Raw genomic sequence first — 22,962 nt, forward strand, 5'->3', positions numbered from 1 at the left:
AAAGAGTTCCTAAACTCTGATGGTATGGTCCATAAAGCCCACCATAGTATTTAAATGTTTGAACGCCTTTAACTCTCTTTAAAAAAATCTGAAAAAATAAATTAAAGTATAATTTTGCATAGTTGTAAGTGGTCTATTTAGTGATGCCTACTTCGATTTTTATAGGTCTTTACCTTATAAGACTGGGCTTTCTTCTAACTGATTCAGGTAGTACAGAAGTCTGGAAATTGGGAGGATGTGATGTAATACCCCTAATGGAAACTGCTCTGCTATGGGCTTGTGATGAGTGTCTGCCTCATCAGGCACACTTGGAAGGATGTAACACTCCTTGTGGGTGGAGTGTCTGCCTCATCAGGCACACATGGGAAGACATGACACTCCTTGTGGGTGGAGTGTCTGCCTCATCAGGCACACTTGGGAGGACATGACACTCCTTGTTGGTAGAGTGTCTGCCTCATCAGGCACACTTGGGAGGACATGACACTCCTTGTGGGTAGAGTGTCTGCCTCATCAGGCACACTTGGGAGGATGTAACACTCCTTGTGGGTGGAGTGTCTGCCTCATCAGGTACACATGGGAGGACATGACACTCCTTGTGGGTGGAGTGTCTGCCTCATCAGGCACACTTGGGAGGACATGACACTCCTTGTTGGTAGAGTGTCTGCCTCATCAGGCACACTTGGGAGGATGTAACACTTTTTGTGGGTAGATTGTCTGCCTCATCAGGCACACTTGGGAGGATGTAACACTCCTTGTGGGTAGAGTGTCTGCCTCATCAGGCACACATGGGAGGATGTAACACTCCTTGTGGGTAGAGTGTCTGCCTCATCAGGCACACATGCGAGGATGTAACACTCCTTGTGGGTAGAGTGTCTGCCTCATCAGGCACACATGGGAGGATGTAACACTCCTTGTGGGTTGAGTGTCTGCCTCATCAGGCACACATGGGAGGATGTAACACTCCTTGTGGGTAGAGTGTCTGCCTCATCAGGCACACTTGGGAGGACATGACACTCCTTGTGGGTAGAGTGTCTGCCTCATCAGGCACACATGGGAGGATGTAACACTCCTTGTGGGTGGAGTGTCTGCCTCATCAGGCACACTTGGGAGGATGTAACACTCCTTGTGGGTGGAGTGACTGCCTCATCAGGCACACTTGGGAGGACATGACACTCCTTGTGGGTAGAGTGTCTGCCTCATCAGGCACACTTGGGAGGATGTATCACTCTTTGTGGGTGGAGTGACTGCCTCATCAGGCACACTTGGGAGGACATGACACTCCTTGTGGGTAGAGTGTCTGCCTCATCAGGCACACTTGGGTGAACGTTACACCCCTTATGGGTAGAGTGCCCGCCTTATCAGGCACACTTGGGTGACAGGGCACTGGCTCATACTCTTAGCGCCTATTTTCCTCTACAACTTATGCATTTGCTGTGACCTTGAAAAGTTCTTTTATGAATAATACAACAGATTATGTGTTCAATACTGATGACGAGAAGACTTTGTCAGTCTGGGATATTAAACACGCATGAATTTGTTTTGATGCTCGAGTCTGGAGTCTGACTCTGTACTCTAGGAGAATATTTCAGTTGGATGACTGCTGTCAGATTTGTTGGTTAAAGACAACCAGGAGATAATGGAGCAAACCAGTGCATAATGCAAGACACCTGAAAAAACTCCAGTTAAAGATACAGCAAAAGCAGGTGGATTTGAACCCAAGCCGCCTCGACTAGAGGCTAGTTGTCTTCCATTGTAAGTCAGCTCAGCAGGAGCACATATTTAATTAATTTTTAAAGTGATTTGAAATTTTGACCCAAGCCTAAAATCGCTTCATGATCATGGGCCAAGCAGGGTAATCTTTGTCCAAGGCAGGACTGAACCAACATCTAGTGACATAAGCGCTTTAACCACTCTGTCACATTCTCTTTAGCATTCTATGCTCATGCTATAAAGGACAGCACTGAAATGGTTTCGTAAGTGAGATGGTAGAGCGTCCACTTAGGAAGCGGTAGATCCAGGGTCAATCCTGGGTCGAATCACACCAGAGACCTTAAAAAAGGAAGTTGTAACTTCCTCGCTTAGGGTTCAGCATGAAGGGGATAGTGCAACGACTGGTTAACCTGTATCAGTGTAATGGCCCGACCGGGCAACTTACTTACCTTCGGTAAGGCATCTCAGTGAAGGAGCACTAGATAAAAAGAGCGGTGGAAATCCGTCCTGCAACAAGGAGGCATATTACATGCACTCTAAGGATTCCTTGGTCGGCATAAAATGAATAATAAAAATGAGAATATAGAATTTGTGTATTTTTTTTTATTGCAAACAGTGCCAGATCTTCTGAGTTTTGTATATCTACAGATACAAGTAGCTGAGACAATTAGGGAAATATCTTAACAGATGCCAGTTGATTTGTAACAGCTTATCTCCATCAGAATAAACATTTTTTTTACAACCAACTATTTACTTTGTTCTAAAGTACAATTTATAATCATCTTACATCATCGAGTATTACTCATACCTCATTAATTAAGGGCTGATCTAATTACACAACAAGGGGGCACAGTTACACACAGTAAAAATGCCAATAGTTCGTGACCAGTACTATTTAACCAAAAAAAAAAAAAAAACAACCAGCCCTAAGCCAAGAACCTTTCATCATCTTGCTAAGTGAGGGGAGAAAAAATCGAATATGAACTGTACCAGCCACAATTCATGCAAGCTGACCTGAAGATAATAATAAAAAAAAAAAATAATAATAAAACCAAAAAAAAAAGGTCAGCATGACAAGAGAATATTTTCAGTTTAATACTACCAGTAGTTGATGTTGCACATTGCAGAGTTTGGGGTTTCTGACAGTAGCAAAGTGTAAAGAAAAATGGAAGAAAAAAAAACACATGCTGAGGTGAAGGGTAACATCCATGTGCTATACTCATGAAGACGGTAATAAATTAAAAGGGCAGGGGTGTTGACTATCTACAGAGAGGGCTGAGGTAAGTACAATATTCTAGGGCAAATTTCACTGCACACGTCAAAAAAACTTGAAATACCACAGTATCAGGGTTACCAAAGCTTATTTCCAAAAAAAAAAAGAAAAACATAACAAAATGCAACAAATACAAAACTCAATATCAATGAGAAAACTAAAAAAATAAAAGAAAAACTGAGACATGATCAGATCTTGATCCAGCTACTTTATCAATCAACTGATTAACTTACTGATTGATCGATTGATGACAACATTGCAATGAGAACACCACATACAGACCACTGCCAGCTCAGCTCATCACAGAAGTGACTATGTCATTATGATTTTTTTTTTCAGACAAATGTTTTTAACAAGTAAAAACACTCAAACTTTAGTACACCTCAAGCAACAAGTGACATACATATACATATATGTATAAGTATATATATATATATAAGATATATTACAAAACTATACAATTAAATAAATAAACTTTGGTAAGAGACAGGCTTGTTTGGGCAAGTAAACAAGGGAAAAACCATTAAATTATCGGCAAACTACAGAAAAACTCCGGTAGACAACATTACAGGAAAACAAGGAAAACATGTTCCAGCCTGGGACTTCATCAAAACTTTTGGCTTTGGAACAGAAAACTGAAGACAAAAAGAACTCAACAAAACAATGTAAGTGACTAGGGTGCAATTGTTCATTTGTTTGACTCATCCCATAAATACTGGATGCCATTTTGATTCTTCAGCAGGTAATTCAAAATGGTCACCATGGTTGCCCCATGAAAGTAATACTGAATCAATATGCTGGTTGCTGTCTCACTGAGACTTGTCCTAAGAAGTGGCAGTTCTAGTTAAATGGATTAATGCAATACAGCTCTTCCCAGTAACATCTCACTTTTGCATCTGCCAGACGGTAATACCCAGAATTCACTACTGCTGGAACTCACCCCAAATCAAAGTCTACACATCTGATCTATTGTTATATTTACAGACATTTACAGAAGCCCCTATTCGTATCTATGGGATGACTACTTACAAAAAAAATCTCAATACAATCTACAATCAATCTGGTATCATATAAATTTAATCTTTACAATTGGTTTGTATATATGTATATATTTATATATATTTATTTCCTTTTTAATACACATAGACTCCAGGATTCATAACATCACATGACTGACACATTGGATTAAATGACAGCAGTTTGGTCCACTATTTGTTGAGAACTTGACAAATGGCACTACGGAAGATCTAGTTCCAGCAAGTCAGAAGCTCTGGGCATGGCTAGTCTACAGTCAGCAAAATCACTATGCTATTTTAACAAACAGAAACCCAACGTGGCTACATCCAGAACCAAGAAGCAATTTACATATCTGATCATAGGCATGCATAATGCAAAAAAAAAAAACAAAAAAAAAACATGGGCTTAAAGCAGTTCTGGTCTAACTCCTGCAGATGCCTTGCCATGCTTAAACCTGAAACAAGCCTTAGCATTTGTTCAACTTAACACTAACTTATACATGCACAATATATAGCACATTCCATTAGTTTGGTCCCATTATATGTATATTGTAAAAGAGTGATGTGTAAAAAATCTCTTGATAGCTTTCCTAATGCTACAATTTTGGAAATTGGTCAGATTTATACATACATACATGCATTATATATATATATATATATATATATATACATGCACAACTTCACTTCAGCACTTGTCGCTGACCAATGGTTAACAGCAATAAAAATGTAATCATATATACACACATATATATTAATGACCATAAAGCGTCCTTGTAGATTTTTATATAGTGCAACTTTAAGTAAGACTTGATGATCTTTGGATTTGACATTTTCATTGACAAGTAAGAATGTATTTTAAGAATTGCATGAACTACAATAATGGAATACCGTTAGAAAATTGGTCCCGGTTTGAAAACTGTTCCCGCTTTAAAATTTAGTATATGAAAAACATGTATGTAGTCCTTTTTCAAAATCAAAGAGTAGCAATATAACACTGTAAAACTTTTTTTCCTTATTTTCAGCATTCTCAAACAAGTGCAGAATTATATAAGCCCAAAATGTGTGAAAATCCAAAATAAGTATCAACTAATCATAATACTTTCTCAACAAAAATGGTTTATCAAATGAGAATCAGACATCAATTGTAAAAATATAACCAAATTCATGTAAAAGGGGCCTTGAAATTGATGATACAAGTTCACAAATGTATCTCAATAGAGGCTGTCACCCAATACATTGTTCAGGTAACAAAGAACATGTACTTTTCCATTTTCGTTTGAGACAGGTTTTCCTCCTTTTAAATAACTCCTACATCCTTCTGAGTCAAAAGTGAACACTCAATACAAAAACTAGGATAAATACGAATGGTACAAATATCAAGACATAAATATCTTTGGTCGTCTTGGGGGTTAATAATGTTTCAGTCAGCCTAATGATGAACAGTTCCTAGTGAAAGTCTTCTTACAGGGAAACCTGGGCCGCTTCACCAAAAGTCTTAACAAATGGTTTGCTTGAAGCTGTTCTAGGTCAATCAACAAGTCAGTAAAAGACTCATGTGGAGCAAGTTAGAGCTGTAAAGCTATTTTGGATTTCGTAACCATTTTTCTGGCACAAGCTCTGAACACAGTCTGAGTCAGCAATATCACTTTCCGATGTTCTGCTAAACCCATTTGAAAGTCGGAATCGGCTTTTAGAGGACTCATTATTGTTAGTGGAGATAGTCTCCCCTTCCACTCGACACTTCTTGTTCACAGGTTCACTAAGAGCATCCTCTTCATCAGAATTCTCGCGAGAATCCGTCAGTTTCTCAGCCAGGACTTCATCTTCTTCATCTTCCCTAAGATCCTCTACCTTGTGGTAGGCAACCTTCTCAACATCAACTCTCTCATTTACTTCAGAATCACAACCAGATGTTTTTCCAATGAAGTTACGAATTTCAGCAAAATAAGCCTCATCTTTCTCCTCCAGATCATGGGCCTCGTTCACTGGAGAATCTGCTACATTTGGTCCTTCAGATTCATGCTTCTTCAGATGCCGATCCAAGTTGGTCTGCTGGCCAAAACAACGATCACACAGTGGACACTTGAACGGCTTCTCCTTGTTGTGGATGTTGCGGACATGGCGTTGAAGGTTAGAGGAGATGCTAAACGAGCGCTCGCAGTACTTGCACTTGTACGGCTGCTCTCCCGTGTGTGTTCGCAGGTGGCGAGTAAGGTTTGCAGAACGAGGGAAGATCTTGCCGCAGAATTTGCAGGAGTACCTTTCCTTGAGCTTGTTGATGTTCGGATGGAATCGGAGATGTTCTGGTGTTTTGTCCATCTTCATCACAGGAGACATATCCTTGTGATCCACCTGAGGGGGCAACATAGGCATCTGGCCCATGGGAGGAAACGTCGGGGAGGCCATGGGAAATCGGGCAAAAGCCATAAACTTGGCAGCATCGTGGTATGACTGCAGTTTGTCCTTGTCCAACCCACCATAAAATGAGTCCAACAAGAGTGGATTCATCATGGGATAGGCATAGTGGAGTTTGTTTTCCTGGGGAGAGATGCGGCGTTCACCAAAGATGTGGGTTTTTCGGGATGGCTCTTGGGGAATTGGTTCCTTGATTTTGTTGCTGAGGTCCAAAGGTTGTTCTCCCGATGATGACCCTCGGGACTTCTTGCTCTTGGACAAATCAAACGGGAGATCTTCCTGAATGGGGGATGGATTGAGGTTCTTGCGCGCGGCACTATGGGCGATGACCGGTGTTTGCTGACTTTTAGTAGGGGTCGAGTCTCCATGGCGACTTGCTGGAGGAGTGCGGAACATCTCTAAATGTTTTGACCTCTCCTCAACTTTGGGTCGACTGAATGCTGAGCTCAGGAAGGGCTTTTTGGACACGCTGGCCTCACTCTCAGCATCAGAGCCAGAGCTAATGTCCAAGTCACTGCCACTGGTCATGTCTGAGAGTTCACTGCCCTCTGATCCTTCCGAACCCTTCCTGTCTTTAAAAAGCCTTATTTCATTCTTTTCCCTGCTCTCCGATGCCATCGATGATGGTGTTTTCACTTCTGGTGACAAGGCAGATTTGAACTTGCCGTCCACAGGTGACACTGGGCTGCCAAGAGGGCCCAATGGGTGGCTAGGAAATATAGGGAATCCAGTGCCAAGATGTTGGTAGAAGGGGTAGGGCGGGCGCCCAGCGTACAGTCCCATGTAAGCTGCTGAGGTCAGAGGCGAGGCCTGGTTCACTGGGGGTATACTCATTGGCCCCATTGGACTCATTTTCTCTGGGGAGTACCCAATGCGCATTCCGCTTCTCAGAGCACCCTCGCAGAATCGCTTATGTTTACTAAGGGAGGTAACTGTAGAGAATGCCTGGCCACAGTCTTTACACTTGATTTGTTGACGGCAGTCAGCGTGCATTCTCTTGTGACGACAGAGATTTGAAAACTGTGTGTAGGCCTTCAGGCAGACTTCGCACTGGAAGGGCTTCACGCTGCTATGAATGTGTTGATGTTGTTTCAGGCCACTGGAAGTAGCAAACGTCTTCCCACAGTCTGGACAGGCGTGGGATCGTGCTCCGTGGTGTTGGGAGCGAATGTGGCGTTGAAGGTTGCTGGGATCTGTGAAGACTTTCTCACAGTTCTCACAAGGAAAGCGTCGACCAGCTTCATGCGCTGCCTGTAACAATAATATACATGAACTGTCATTACTACAAAATTTCTCATGCACTTAACAATATAATAATTCATGTAACACTGCATCAATTCTAATGCCTTGGCATGAACCAGTAACTCATAGATAAAATGGAAGTTTTATCATAATCAATTAATTTTAACAGCTACATGTACCAGCAAAAAAAAAATTACTTTGACTTCAAAAATACTTGTGAACTTAAAAAGAGAGCAATCATTTCGTTAGATAATGATCCACAATGAGTCCATTTTACATCTTTTTAAATCAAAACACCTTAAAAGTCACATACTACACAAAAATGCTTGTTTTCAACCTAAGCGTTTGGTCCAACAATTGTAAACCACAAAAGGTGGTGTTTTTTTGGTTTAGGCCAAATTTGACGAACAGACATACCTGATGTCTCAGAAGATTAGCTTTCCACTGGAAACTTTTGGGACACTCGTCACACTTGTATTCTCCTTCAATACCAGTCTCTGTCGGGTAATCAAAGTCTTCACTGCAAAATCAAGAGTAGAAGCTTGTTAATTTTCCATACAACCTTGTTAATTTTCCATACTATCTTATGACTACATGTTTATACATCTTGAATACACTCTGCAAGTCAATAAAATTCAGCAAGAAGCTGAGTAAGACACTTGTAATTTTGCTTAACCATTTCGACCTGAAATTTACCACCAAAAGAAATAAATTTCACATCCTTTTTAAACATTTCCAACCCCAACTATTTTAAGATTACTTCGGTTTCAACCTATGAATATTCTAGCTAAATTGTTTTCTGTTCCCTATTCCACTTTAAACAATTATGGTTCTTTGTTTTTGAAATCCTCAAGCTCTGATAAAGTTGCCATGGTAACCTACCTTTTAGTTTCGTCCTCCTCGGATTTGTCTAAGTTGTCGTTGGAGATGCTTCTCCTCAGCATGTCCTGGCTGTGTATATATGAGTCCTGATGCGATAACCCACCTGTCACCACATCCCGGCTACCCTTTGTCGTCGGCAAGTTAGTTATGTCTGCCAAAGAACAAAAGTCAAGTTGAAACTAATGGCCTAAACATGGATTATTTAAATTAAATTTTAAACTAGTTCAGGAATGATGGACTGACAGAGGCACAGATGAACCCATTTTGAGTCCTCCTGCTCACCCCTATATGAACACAGTATTAGTAGAACAAACATGTAGGCACCATTTGGAGAAAATAAAAATAATTTAATTTACAACAGTGCACAATATGGACAATTACTGAACTTTTCTTTCACATGTACAACAATTCAAGACTTTTTTTACATCCTATTTCACAATAATATACACATACAGTATTGTTGTGCGCAGCATAAAACACCCACAGTACCTAATAAATGTATTAAACACTATACTAGTTCTGCAGTGTATCACATTTCAACGCATCTTCAATGCTTTTTCGATCATATCATCACATTAGAAAAAGACAGGAATTAGAACACCGGATTCTCAGAAATGAAGGCTTATAAAATAATCAACTTAATAATTATTATCCCGTCCAAAACTTTCTGAACACAATTCATCCATGACAAATAAACTCAAGCCAAAAGCACAAACAAGCTCTGAGGTAAGCTTCCTTTAAGAGGAAAATAAAACAGGTAGCCAATTAACAGTCACCTGTTCCCTTCAACATTTGCTTCACCTGTGTTAATTAATCTAAGCAAGTGATCAATTGAATTTACCAGCCCCGTAAGACAACAACCGCTGCGAAACAAACCTGGCTGATCTGACATGCCAAGGCTGGGCAGCCGTCTCAGACAAAACCCCTTGTGGCATGGTTAGCCAATCAAATCTGACAACTTACAAGCCAGAGGCTGAACTGACCAATAGCTAGTCTCAAAGGTAAAAGGCCAATAATTAAGTGTACCTGTCATTTTTATGGCCTATACAGACAATTCTGAGCACTGGCCATAAAGCCATAATACTGCAGGTCATAAATGTGATTCACCGAGTACCCATTCTGATCCCAAGTATGACTGCAGATCTCACTCTTACTATTGTCCTGCTGCCAATCCCTGCACACTAAAACTAAACCAGACTTCTCAAGTTTTCTGCATGTTACACTGCAACTTTATGTTCCAGATTTTCCATTAAATGATTTTTATAGCTCCCAATAGTATTTTTTGGTTGCCTTGCATGAAATAATTAATATATAGCAAAAATTTGTAAAGATAGTATTATTTTAGTCAAAAACAATTTAAGAAAATCTTTAAAAACGTCAAAAAGCACAAAATAAAAAAGTGTAAAAAAAAAAATAAAGTACAATTTATTTCCACTTTTCTGGAGAAAATGTAATGAATATATTTCATTGATTCACCCTCCTTCTTTCATGGTGGAATATATTCCATGTTACATCCTTATTATTATTAAACATAAAATTTTTACAGCAATGGATAAAAAGAAATCTGTTTCCAAATTATACTGAAATTATTTTTTTTTGTCAAAAATTCACCCAAAAAGAACAGTGTCAAAATTTAAATTTAATACCACATGTTTACACTGATGTGTGAATAAATATACTGTGAACTGAAAACTATGAAATTAAAATGAATTTTCTTGTTCATGAAATGGTGGGAGTATCTGGTAAGAGTAGAGTTTAACTTCAATATCCATATTGATATATCAGCCACATTTCACTGAAAAATAAAACCTAATTTGAATATCTTGTTAGATACATCTGTATGAAAAGCATATAATAAAACACTGAGCTGGCAATGATGAACAAATATCTGCTGACAGTCAAGGACATAGGAGGCCCCACACAAAATAGTGAGAGATAGCAGTGAGAACCGGACAGAAGCTGCTTAGCTGTTCAAGATCCACAAGCATCCAGGATTTTGACCCAAATTCTCTGATTAAGCACAATTTCATGGCATTTCAAGATTTCATTGCTCCACTTGTGGAAATGACCGAATCATGTTCATCCAACACTTGGAATATCCCCAGCGTGGAAAAATGACAGGCTTGTCAACACTGGCTGAAGATCTCAGCCAGTCTACAGTCCTCTGTAAGAACACTGTTCATATTTTCATAAATTTTCTTTTATCACGAAGGCGTGATAGTTTTGTTGGGAGTCGGGACTTGTATGCTGATTCAGGAGCCATCTCGGGGAATCTCCACACGGCTACAGGGTTATATACCTGTCCACTGCTCCCTCGTTAGTCTGTTATTTACACCTACAGGAGACGCTCCCCTACCCGGCAGAGGGCTTCAAGATGCGGCCTTCACATATCTTCTATCATATCGTAAATCTAAACTCCTAATAAAACCAGACAATATCAGCTGGAGAAGTCACTTTGGCCTGATCTTATTGTCAAGTGGCATTTTTCTTCCTTGTTCAGGCTTCCTAACATTTGATGATAATCATAGTTTAAAACAAATTAGTGATGGATAAAAATGAATTCACATTGTACATTAAACCCTGCCTAAGACAGGAAGGTGAATAATGCATGACTTCTGGTAATTCTACATTTAGGCCAACTTGAACTGTATGAAATTAAGGTGCTTAAATTTAAAAACTTTCCTCATCACTTTAACTATTTTATTCTGAGCATAAAAATGCAGGGCCACCTAAAATTCAGCACAACAGCAACTTTTCGGCTGCCTTACAGAAAAAATTTCATAATCTTCGTTCTGAAAACTCTCACTCATCTTCACATCACTGAATCTTACAAATCTGTCCAAAACTTAACTGGCTGCTGAATGAGACATCAAATAAAAAAAGCAACAAAAGAAAAAAGGGTAAAAGTAATATTGAACCGGAGAGGCAAAATGACAGGCAGCAGGTGTAGATCACAGATAACTTGGCTCATTTTATTTTCCAGATCAGTGGGTATGAGTGAGATAGAACCCTCAAGAAATGCCCTCTCTCATGACCCCTAGAGGGCAACCAGAACAATGCCCTTGGGGTTGTGGATACTTGTGGAGGGGCAGCAGTCAGCGCTAATCCATGTCTGCCAGGCCATTAAAGATCACCAGTATAAAAGGGGTGCTTAAGCCAATGCCGTTTTCTGATAAAACAGATTAAGAAAAAGCACCTTGTATGGACGCTTTTCACAAAAATCCTCAAAGTGACAGCAACAAAGAGACAGTGAAAAAAATGATGAGCTGGGCTGGTCATTTAGAGTCCACTTTGGTCCAGCCATGAGATGTCGTCCCCAGAGCAAGCTTTGACTGGACCCTAGGAAGGAAGAGGTCTGACTAATACCTTGTGATAGACAGGGAGGAGCCCTGGCTGGGTGCTAACAGCCACAGGTAACCCCCACCCCTACCCCCACCAATCACTATCACCCACTTACCCACCCGGCAGGTGAGCTTTGCCAGCCCCAGCTGCCCTTTGAGACAACCTCTTTTATTCATCGCTGCACACATCTTTGCAACCCCAGCAGCACTGGGCAAAGATGAAAAGACAGCATTAAAAAGCTTTTTAAGTGGAGAGCAGGCACCTCAGCTCCCCCACCCCCCTGCTCCTCACACTTACACTCCCTTCCTAAAAAAAATAATACGGCTGCTTAAGAAGAGATGTCAGAGAATTAAAGATGAATGACAAAGGTGAAGCGGTGTCCTGAATAGGTCTGCAGGGCAGCATCGCCATTTCCTTGTGCGCTTTACCTACAGCTAAATACTGAGGGCTGTCCCCCTAGCACAGAGGGCCAGCGACAATAGGCTGGGCTAAAACACAATACCACAACCCCTCTTGTCCACAAAAAATTGTCTTCTGACAACTGACAACAAAAGGTGCATGTAGTGTGCAGCGAGCAGCTTGTGTCTTTAAAAGACAGACGGGAGAGACGCAGTCGGTGCTGTTTGACAGAAGAACAGCTGATAAGGTGCCATTGTCAGGTGGTATTGTAGTAAAAAACACGCGCCACTCTTTTTGTCAGGCTCATGCAACTGACAAGGCAGGCCAAGATGGATGGCATGCTAGATACAAACATTGACAAAGAAAACAAATTCTGAAGTAAAAAAAAAAAGGAATGAAAGCAAGCAAAGCAAGTAACAAAGGTAATTGAGAGTGAAGCCAGTTATCAGCTTCCTTCACACCACCTGTTTTACCTGAGGTAAAGACAATTACTTCAGATCTGACAATTTTTTTTTGTCCTGTTTCACCCATGAGGTTTTTGTTCCAATCCGCATTTATATTAAATCTCAATTTGTTTCCGACGGATGGGTAATTAGAGTACAGTATCACACAAAAAAAAGGATATGTTAAAAAAAGAGTAAAAAACAGATGCAAAAACTGCAATCACAAATTAACACAAGGTGAAAAAATTTTAAGAGTTTCATTATGTTGTGGAGTAGCAAAACATCTAAATTTTTTTACAGTAACAGAATAAAGCAAATTGTGAAATCTAACCCAAGGCCTATTCAAAACATCTGTCAATGTTCATTCTTTTGACGGATGGGGAAAAAAGTTGTGGCTTATTGATGGAATATAGTGCATCATGCTTTGTAAGCTATTGATCAGACAGATTCAGCATGTTATCCTCCATGTGTGAGGCCCAGTGGCAGATAAAGGGGACTGGGGACATCAGATAACATATGTCACACCTGCTAACCATAGCTTACAGGTGAGACCAGGTAAATGTCAGGTAACTTGTCTACCTGAGCCAACCACAGAACACTAAATCAAAGATGGATACTTAAAGCAACGTGCCTCCAACAAAACAGAGCGCATCAGCCACAGCTTGTCATATCAATGAATGCGACAGCCATGCAGCAGTGAAAGCCGCCTTTTCTTGCCTCTTCTCAGGGATTATACAGATGAAACAATTTGTCACACCTTGATTTCACGTCATCCCCACTGCATTTGTGTAAACATTATCTTTTCAACTGCTAACTTCAATATTATTTAAGTTTGTATTTGATGTGACATATCATGTATTATTTAGTAGTATTTTCAGCAAATATTGTTAATTTGTTCAGATTGTGTACACAGAATGTGACAATCAGATATCTAGTCTGTATGCCTACATATATGAAGTTTTTCAAATAATTCCTCTCTTTCACATATTTCTCTCTTTTAGTTTTCTTTTATTTTATAGACGAGACAGCTAGTCCATCATTTACTGAAATATTCCAGCCATATAAATTCAAACATTCAGTTCACAACAAAACTGTTTTTTAAATGCTGTAGCACCTGTCACTTTATTAAAATAGTTTTAAAGAAAAAGAGAAATTTCCTTGAATAAGTCAAGCCTTATTCAAAAATTCTAAATGTTTTGGTGAAGAAAGATGCTTAATGGAGATTCTAAACTAAACTCTTTCTCTGTCCTACAGTATGTCTTTCAATATTATATCCCCGCCATTTCCTGTTTAAATTTATTCCCACACTGCAATAAAGGGAAATTGCTGGCCGCTGACCATTCATCTGTTGTTCTCAGGAAAAGGCATTGGAAATGCCACTTTTCTTATCTGTCCAGTGGAAAACTTCAGGTTAAAGGTTAATGGCTGCATGACCTTGCAGATGGGACAATTCCTGGTCAGTGAAAAGGAGGGACGATGATTGGGCTCATCAAAAAAAAGGACAGGTCTGCAGTATGATGTCTACCTAGGGGCCCTGACTCGTCTCTGATAGCCATCTAACTAAAAGTGACAGTCTACCGCTTCTATTGTGGCAAGGCAATTTGTATCCCTAATCACGCAGAACCTCTTTGATAGAGCCTACAGAGAGACCGCCTCCTCTCAAAAATCATCAAACAATTTTACGGGCTGCCAATATTAGTAGCTAAAATCTTGAAAAGCATGAGTCGAGCCATAGAAGAATTTGTGCTTCAAAAGCTTACAGCTGCCAATATTGATAATGGGTGTTATATCCATGCTCAACAGGCAATGCACAGACAATCTCAACTATATTTTATGTATTAACTAAAAATTATAGGGAAATATATTTTTTGATAGTATGTACATTGTAGTCTCTCCACATACAGAATTTGTGATCTCACATCTTAGCAACCAGAACTCCTGTGGTCTCACAAGTCTATTAATCAGAGACAAAAATAAACTTAAATCAGAGGCTAATAAACAGATAAAAATATTTAAAAAATACCAGTCTACTGTAAAAAGGTGTACAAGTTTCAAAACAGAAGCAGTAAAGAAACTACAAATCAAGACGACAACTCCAAAAAAAAAAAAATAAATAACTTGGCCAACATAACACAAATACTTCCCATCTTTTTCTTCAAACATTCACAGTTTGCTAACAACGCCTGCAACAATTTAGCACAGTCGGTAGCACCGAACAAAAAACGTTGAAAAATGAGCAAACTGGTCAATTTGCTGTGTTGATGATCTTGTGTCAACGAAGACCAGGGAATCGTTTACCTTGAATCTATGACAGAGTCGTGAAGTTATCTGTTACTTCAGCCTGACCTAAACACCACAGCGACCAAACCGCCATCGCCGTGGCTCAAAACCATGTCAATTTTCCTTCACAAATTGCCTCCGTTTTCACAAGTCAGGACACGAGCTTAACCTCTGTCATTTCGGGCGCGAATGAAATTTACATGACCCTGTTATGAATCCGCAGAAAATATTTGCTGCTATCCTTCCCGTGGTTGGTGAATGTCAGGCAACCAGACGGATCAGGGATGGTGCTTATTAACTCAAATAGGCTATCAATTGGCAAGAGTAATTATAGCCTATCCAATTGCTCCACAATGTTCTCTGCAACAAAATGCCTTGACTAATCTTTCATATACACTTGGCAATGTTAACTAAATTTGCCCATTTAGATGCTCCTATTTAGAATTGACATTTATTCCCCCGACTGCTCTCTGTCACAGCAATAAACAGACAATCATACAACAATCTACCGTCCATCAAAATGAAGATTAATGTTGTTTGTGGTCAGCTGAAGAGCACTAAATAAATGAAGATAACACACGTACTAATGTCAGGAACCTACATATATGTAAACCTTCAGTACAAATGGGTTTGTGTTGTGTGGGTAGGAAAACAAAAATGAAATAATGAGACTTACCGTCATCAGATTTCTGACAGTCACTGTCGGAGTAAAGTATGTCTTTGTTGAAAAGAAGCATTTCTTCCCCAGCTTTCAACTCTCGAAGCGTTCGATAATAAATCTGAAAGCATTAAAAAAAACATAACACCAATGTACAAAATACACTTACATATATTTAGAAAATACAAATTTTGTAGAAAATAAGATAAAAGAGTAATGAAATTACTGGTTAAATTTTATTTCACGTTACACCATGCATTGGCATATTTATTGACAAAATCTGTTAAAATATTGATTGTCATTTTACTTATCAGTTCTTACTGTAATCACTGACTTTTAATTCATAGGCAAGGCTGCTTTTAGCCAAATCAGAACATCTACACATTTATTTATTACAACTAATGTGTTACACTTTTTCTTAGTTTTTAACAAATATATATGAGATACTTGAGACCTTATCACTATATTTCTCATTACCATATCAGTAACAATTTTATTTTATTTTATTTTTAACTCTAAAAGTGGAAAAATGATACATGTTTGACACTATTTTAGAGTTTAAAAAACACATGCGCACAAGAAAACATTGCATATTGGACAGGTGCGCTAAAGTGTCTGCCTTGACAACGGGAATGACAGTCTAACAAGGAGGCCGAAATTGTACACGTATCTTCGTGCCAATCCCGATCTCAAAGGTGGCTGGCGATGGTGTGCGAACATGCCACGGATTGTCCCGCTGTAATAGACATTCCTGTCAGCCCTGCAGCTTGGCTAACCGCAGCATTTGTGCAGGGAAGACGAGCGACATGCTTGGCCGCACAGCTATGTCCTCAGGCACACCATAACAAAGTTTATCGTCTTAATTTGGACCTAATTGGTGGCAGATGGGTACAATGACACCCCGTGCCTACACCGCTCCCGACAATGCCTTGACATCTTATTACATGACTTTTTTGCGTGTTACATAGGTGTTACGGAGCTCCAAGACAAAACCCCTCTTTGAGGGACGGGACGATAGAGGACAGCTATCAGTGCTACCACTGTCCTATAATACACTCAACCAATAACCAGTGCATTATCGGGCACACACAAGCCTTCTGAGCAATTTCACCACGGAGAGGAATGCTCATGTAACTCCTCTAACAATTCCACAAAAGACACAGCTTTTTATCAAAACAGCATGACATTAATTTGTTTGTAGGCCTGGAGTGTCAACATATCTTTCTTGTTCACCACGGGCCACAAGTCTTGTCGGGGGACAGTCATGGGTGATAAAGAATCCCCCTCACCTGTGCCAAGAGTCACCTGACAGAATTCTCACATTGCATCTTCTTCTATTCAACACATTTAAGTGTCTGCATTTATTAGACATAACACCCTGTATTAGATTCTCGTGGCATTCTTGCTTAAGTTACAATAGCTCTGTCACAGGAACAGTTTGCAACTCGCCCACCCCCAATATTGAAGCTACCAGTCGTCTCTAATATTTCGTACAACTCCACTTTATATTTGAAAGTCGGTCTAATACCATCCATAGGCAGAAAAACAAAACGTTAACCTTGAAATAAAATCACTCAAGTAAAGCCTTCCTACAAAACTAAACTTCAGAAAATAATTCCTAAAACAATTCACAATAGCAAATATCCCTTCCTTCTAAAATGTTTTGTTTCAGCAATTTCTACTGAAAGAATTGTGTGCACTGTAACACGTATAAAACGCAACATAAAATGTTTATAACGGTATCATATCATTGAAGAAAGAAAAAAGCGAACAGCGTGGCAAATAACTTGATGCAGGGTTTTACCTTGTTCTCTATCTGCACAGCCTCTAAGTTGTGGGTCTGATGATCCTGGGCCTGTTGTACGTATTTCATCCAATTTCCACTTCCAGGATCACTTGCGTCAATCCAAGTTTTCAATTTACCATTACGGTCAAATATCTGAAACATAAAAACATACACACCATAAGAAAAACAGAAACAAAGTCACATGTGTACATATGTACGTTTTCAAACATAAGAAGTTAGAAACATTTTCTTCTGCTAAGCCAAAAAAATTTCTCAAGTTCTTGAAATAAAAATTTCTTACCACTGAATAAAACTGAATGACTGGGATAGTAAGAGTTCCATGGTAGTAAACTACTGGAGTTGTTTAAACAGCGAGAAGGGAAACTATGTATCCAACCTCAAGCTGGAAGGTAAGAGACGAAGCCTGTTAGCCACTGGACACTTCACACATATGCTTGTCCACACTGACGAGGCTGCTGTGAATTGGCCACGGTAAAATTGATTCCCAGTTAGCATATGCGGGACGTGCTTGGAGCCTGCCAGATTGTCATTGGACGTTATTGTGGGCACTTCCTGCAATCAGCGACAGGACCCTCTGAATCCCTGTCCCTCGTCTTTTATACCCCCTGGGTGCTCACCAGTTTTTATAGATACACTACGGAGGGCATTAGCATTAAATGCTGCATAATTGCATATCAACAAATGCTAAAGCTTGGTCGCCTCATAGTTCTAATGAACTTTCCGATTTCATTAAATTTGGCGTTAATTTCTGCCAGCCTGCCATCAATCAAGTATGGCCTGACAAGGGCCTATTGAGGCACCCCCCATGAACCTAAGCCTGCCTCCCTTTCAATAACCCTTGTTTGGAGTGATACTCCCGTAGACAATGCCCCCAAAGGCAAACTGAGGAGAGACCAGAAGAGAGAGGGGCCGTTGCAAGAATAGCAACCACCGCTTCCCTAGACAGGTGGAATAATAGAGAAAATAGGACTGCTGTGAGCAGGACTAAACAGAGAGATAAGCTTCAAGTTTGTGCTGCAGGCTGTTCATCTTTAGATATACTCAGATTAAGCAGGATGGGTCTCTGATATTACAATGTGGAAGTATCAATGTAAACTGCTTTCAAAAAAAAAAAAAAAAAAAAAAACTGACGATTTCAAGCACCTGTTCAGTTGTGATAAATTAAATGCTGTATTTAATCAGCATTAAATACAGGTTTGTATTTAAACTGAAAAGTTTCAATGTAAGAACTAACATTTAGTAAGTCCTACAAATTATCTGACTGGTGTTTAATTCCATACACAACCAATTTTCACTTAATTTTTCGCCCTAATTAACGTTCAGAGTGAATAATTACTCCCTTTGCCAGGTTCCCTTAAGTTCAGCAGATGAAGCAACAAATGTGAGAGAATTAGCAGGAAATGGACACGTCTTTATTTCACAAATAAAATTCACTAACTGGAATGTTTTAGATAACCAAATACACTGAGGTATAAAGCCAAATTTTGTAGCAGATTCTGTTGAGAGGTGAATAATAGCTCAAATTTTGAGCCATAATTTCATTCTTAGAAATAAATAAAACCTTACAAATGGAACATTAAATGGCCACGTCATACCAGAATGGCTGTATGTTTTTAATATCTTTTATTTCCTGTACTTGTTACAGATATGTCCTGCACAATTTGATGTTTGACTGGACTGACACTCCATAAACTGATATACCATGTCTAAATTAAATCTCCACCATGTCTGAATCAAATCAATGAATATCCTAATTACAGACATATGTCAAGTTTTATGAAAATTATTTATTCATTAAGGCTTTTGATGTTGTAACATCCTGCGTTCATATCAGATCTCTATTGTTACAAGAACTTAATTAATATTTTAACAGTTAACCACCATCATCCAAATGAGCTATTCCTTGGTTAGAGGAGTTAAATGGTTAATAGGCTTGTAACTAAGCTAACCGGCCACACCAATGACATTTACAGCTCACACAACTTAACACATCTGTCAATTAAGGCTCACTTCATTGCCTGCAATTTCCCACGCATATAATATACACAACACAGGGCTCTTTCCTGAACTCGAGCATGCATCTTCCTAAGGATAGGAGCCACGTCTGTGCACAGATTTTGTAACTTTATGACTCACTACCGCTTTTATCACACTTAAAACAAATAAATAACATCTTTCCACCATTACTTATTTCAATGGAATTTTTTATGTTGTCTGAGACTACAATATCAATAGGTTATTAACTTGTTAACTTGATGAAACATGACAAAAGTAATTAGAACTTATGCAATAAAGTAGATTCCAGTTTTTAAACCTAGATTTTTAATTTCCAAATACCCATACATGAGATCTCACCAAATTTTACCCATGTTTAACAATAACACAGTCTAACAAAGAGAACTAATATGTCCCCCTTAAGCGGTAATCAAACAACTCAGCCTTTAGGAAAGTTTGAAGTCTGCACATTTTGTAGAATACAAGTATACAAAACTGTGGATGAAAGGAATGGTCCATGGTTTCAAGAAGACCAAGAGAAAAGCATTTACCTGGTAGATTCAGTATCTCACTGATCCTGACACCTGTGGAAACGCTGAAAGTGTGAAGCTATGAACTGTATCTCTCTCTTTCCACATCGACTGTAGGATCACTAATGACAGTAGATGTCTTATCACCTAGATAAATATTTGTCCTGCCCTTTTTTCTGTGCCCCAGGGGTTAAACTTGCTCCCACAGGTTCTGCTTCCTTACTAAGCTTGCTAAGAAGGAACAGGGAGTGGATCAAGGCTGGTCCACCTACAGGGCTATATGTTTTGGCTTGTTATTTTTCACTTTCTATTGTTCCCAGTGATGACCTCACCAAGGACTACCAAATCCTTTAGGGATTATCTACTAGGGATTATCTAAGGGGATTATCTCCACAGGATATCAATCTGGTCCATAGACCACAGGTACAAACAGGTACACATTTAATATCTCTTTGTTGTTGAGTCTATCTGACTCAGGTACTTAACTGTGTGATTATAAGCTCCCTGAAGACACTTGTGTAGAGTAGTACCTGCCTACCTATGGTTGGTTTGGCAGCTAACAGTTGCAACCATGCATGGTGATGTGTTAAGAAACACACCTCACCTTTCTAATTATCTCACTGTTACATCACACAGGTAAGTTAATTAAAATGTCTCATAAAAATTTGACCATTTCAAAAGGCAATACACCAGTGTCAAGCTAAATTAAATTAAATTAAATTTTGAAGTTAATTAAACTAATGACATAAGCTTTACAACAGTCTAAATCGTACAACAATAAGTCTTGGCTTTAAGAAACCTGTAAAAAAAAATTTGGAAAGCCTTTTTTCCAGAAAGAGGGAGAGGTGTTGTGCGGAAATATAACAGAACATAACCCTAACATAAAACATGTAATGTACAGCTACCCAGTGAACAGGTAAAGATTTACCTGGCTCCATCCATTCTGCGGAGTGCTGTAACCATCTCCTTCAGGTACTGTATGTTAGACTGGAGAGAATTTGCCAGGTAATGTGTGTTTGACAGACGGTTGACAACTGACAGAGACACCTGATGGAGTTCAGTTGCAACTGTCACTGTACTAGCTGCAGTTAACCAACTTGGTTCCCTTCAGTGATATGCCAATAATGTCTGTTTTTGGTAATAGTCTAACTGCTCTGTCAGCTACACACTGAGCCTGATGTTGCCTTCAACACACGTAGTCATTGGGTGAGATATGCTAGTCTTTCTGTCCAGGGACAATCCCTCCATAAAAAAGCGCCTTACTGTTTACAACAATCATTAGTTATGCTGCTCTTAAGTTCCACTTGTGCGCGACCCACCACTGGCGATTCCGATTGGCCTAGGCTGGGTGGGGTGGGAGGGGCTTATGCATCTGACAAGACAGGGGGACACAAGCTCTTGGTGAATTATCAACGCCCCAACAAAGGGCAGTTCTCTTGGCAAACACAGCTGGGCTTGGTTACTCTAAAGCTTCTTAATACCACCAAAATACGGTGCACCATTACCAACAGAAATCCTCCCTTTATCTGCAGCTTAACTTAAGGTAATTCCTTGTGGGACTATAAGAGAGGATTGGGGGGTTGAGGTCTTCAGGGTTAGAATAAGGAGCTGAGATAACAACCTGTCTTACATTCCACTTGTTCACTGCCATGTAACACTTAACAGGAAACTCATATAACCTGCATGTAAGCAGGTCAGCACAAGACTTATAGCACAATACATAAATTCAATTTACATATAACTATTTATGCATATGACAGTGTAATTTCTTAAAAACAGTTTTCCAAGTCACAATGTATTGTATTTTTCTGTCACAATGAGTCCAAAAAAAATAAGAATATTTTTAAATATTAAATATTTTTAATAAAAGATAAAATTTATATTGAGGCACTTTTTTTCAACATGACAATCCAGGTTTAAAAATAATCAATGTAGTCATATTTTCAGGGCTACACATATTCTTTTTAGAGGTTTTACACTTTTGAGAGGACTGCCAAAAGACTAGACAAGAGTTAGATCCTTGTACCAGGAGTCATTGTTATCTCCCTCCAACCACAAAAGAGCTGTTGACAAGGTCGGGTAACTCAATTGTGCATGCTAACAAGTATGAGCTTCGCCCTATTCATCCTCTACCCATCCTGACAAGAGCTCATCCTTCTAACAAAGACAAACACATTCCTGTTCACTTAAGGCTGACCAAACAGATTTGTAGTAAATTAAACCTCAATTAAGCCCACTTACACCCCCAGTCTGTTTAGCCCCCCCCCTTCTCTAACACCCCCACCCCCAAACTCACACCACACCAATAGACACAGCAAGAGATTAATGATAGATTCACCAAATAGTGCACTTATCAGTCTGTTGTGATGCCCACTTGTACCCAAGTGTAGCCCTCTGGTGATCTGTGCTACATGTGCATAGTTGCATGGCCTCAGGGCAAAATTCTAATAATATAACTATAACCATAGATAGATTAACCTCAGATTCATCGTATTTGTAATGACCTAACTTCCTCTCTAATCCTACACCATACGGTGAACACTGGATTATCATTTCAGGCATTTCCTTCTCATTTCCCGATGAACGCATGGAAAAGCTAAGCCTCATCGTGGTATGTTGAAAATGATATGTGAGACACTTTAGCCAAAACATTTTAAGTCAGATTCTATTTGCTAGTTAATGACGTATAATACAGATGTTTTAGGCTCAAGTAAAAAAAAATGTTTAAAAAAAATTTGTATCTGTACAGCAGTTCAAAACACTGCTAACAAAAAGCGAATCTTAATGTGACACAAAATCTGACACATTTTAACATTTTCAAAACTACTTTATCAACCATGATAAAGTTGATAACAATTAATGTTCACACTCTGAGTTTGCTGTTACCCATTGCGCTTGTACTGTAACATGCTGCTAACGATGAGATCAAAGAAAACCTTAAGGTAGTTGCCATTAGCACCTGAATGATAC

General features: G+C 39.3%; 1 protein-coding gene across 5 annotated transcripts in view; it reads right to left on the reverse strand.

The window, feature by feature from the left end:
* Window positions 1-4,676: 4,676 nt before the first annotated feature.
* The window catches only part of LOC135475041 (histone-lysine N-methyltransferase PRDM16-like), a 97,895-nt gene continuing 79,609 nt past the window's right edge, over window positions 4,677-22,962 (reverse strand). For 2 of the 5 annotated variants that reach the window (XM_064754776.1, XM_064754777.1), the window contains 5 exons: window positions 17,465-17,599; window positions 15,679-15,781; window positions 8,539-8,689; window positions 8,074-8,176; window positions 4,677-7,665 (listed from right to left, as the gene is read on the reverse strand). In XM_064754776.1, the coding sequence (XP_064610846.1) occupies window positions 5,551-7,665; window positions 8,074-8,176; window positions 8,539-8,689; window positions 15,679-15,781; window positions 17,465-17,599 (2,607 nt within the window). In that variant the 3' untranslated portion in view covers window positions 4,677-5,550. Of the gene's footprint in view, window positions 7,666-8,073; window positions 8,177-8,538; window positions 8,690-15,678; window positions 15,782-17,464; window positions 17,600-17,747; window positions 17,859-20,920; window positions 21,095-22,962 lie in introns of those variants that run through there. The other 3 variants (XM_064754778.1, XM_064754781.1, XM_064754780.1) reach the window with 3 other exon arrangements.

The sequence above is a fragment of the Liolophura sinensis genome, chromosome 9 (assembly GCF_032854445.1).
Source record: "Liolophura sinensis isolate JHLJ2023 chromosome 9, CUHK_Ljap_v2, whole genome shotgun sequence".
Lineage (NCBI taxonomy): Eukaryota > Metazoa > Mollusca > Polyplacophora > Chitonida > Chitonidae > Liolophura > Liolophura sinensis.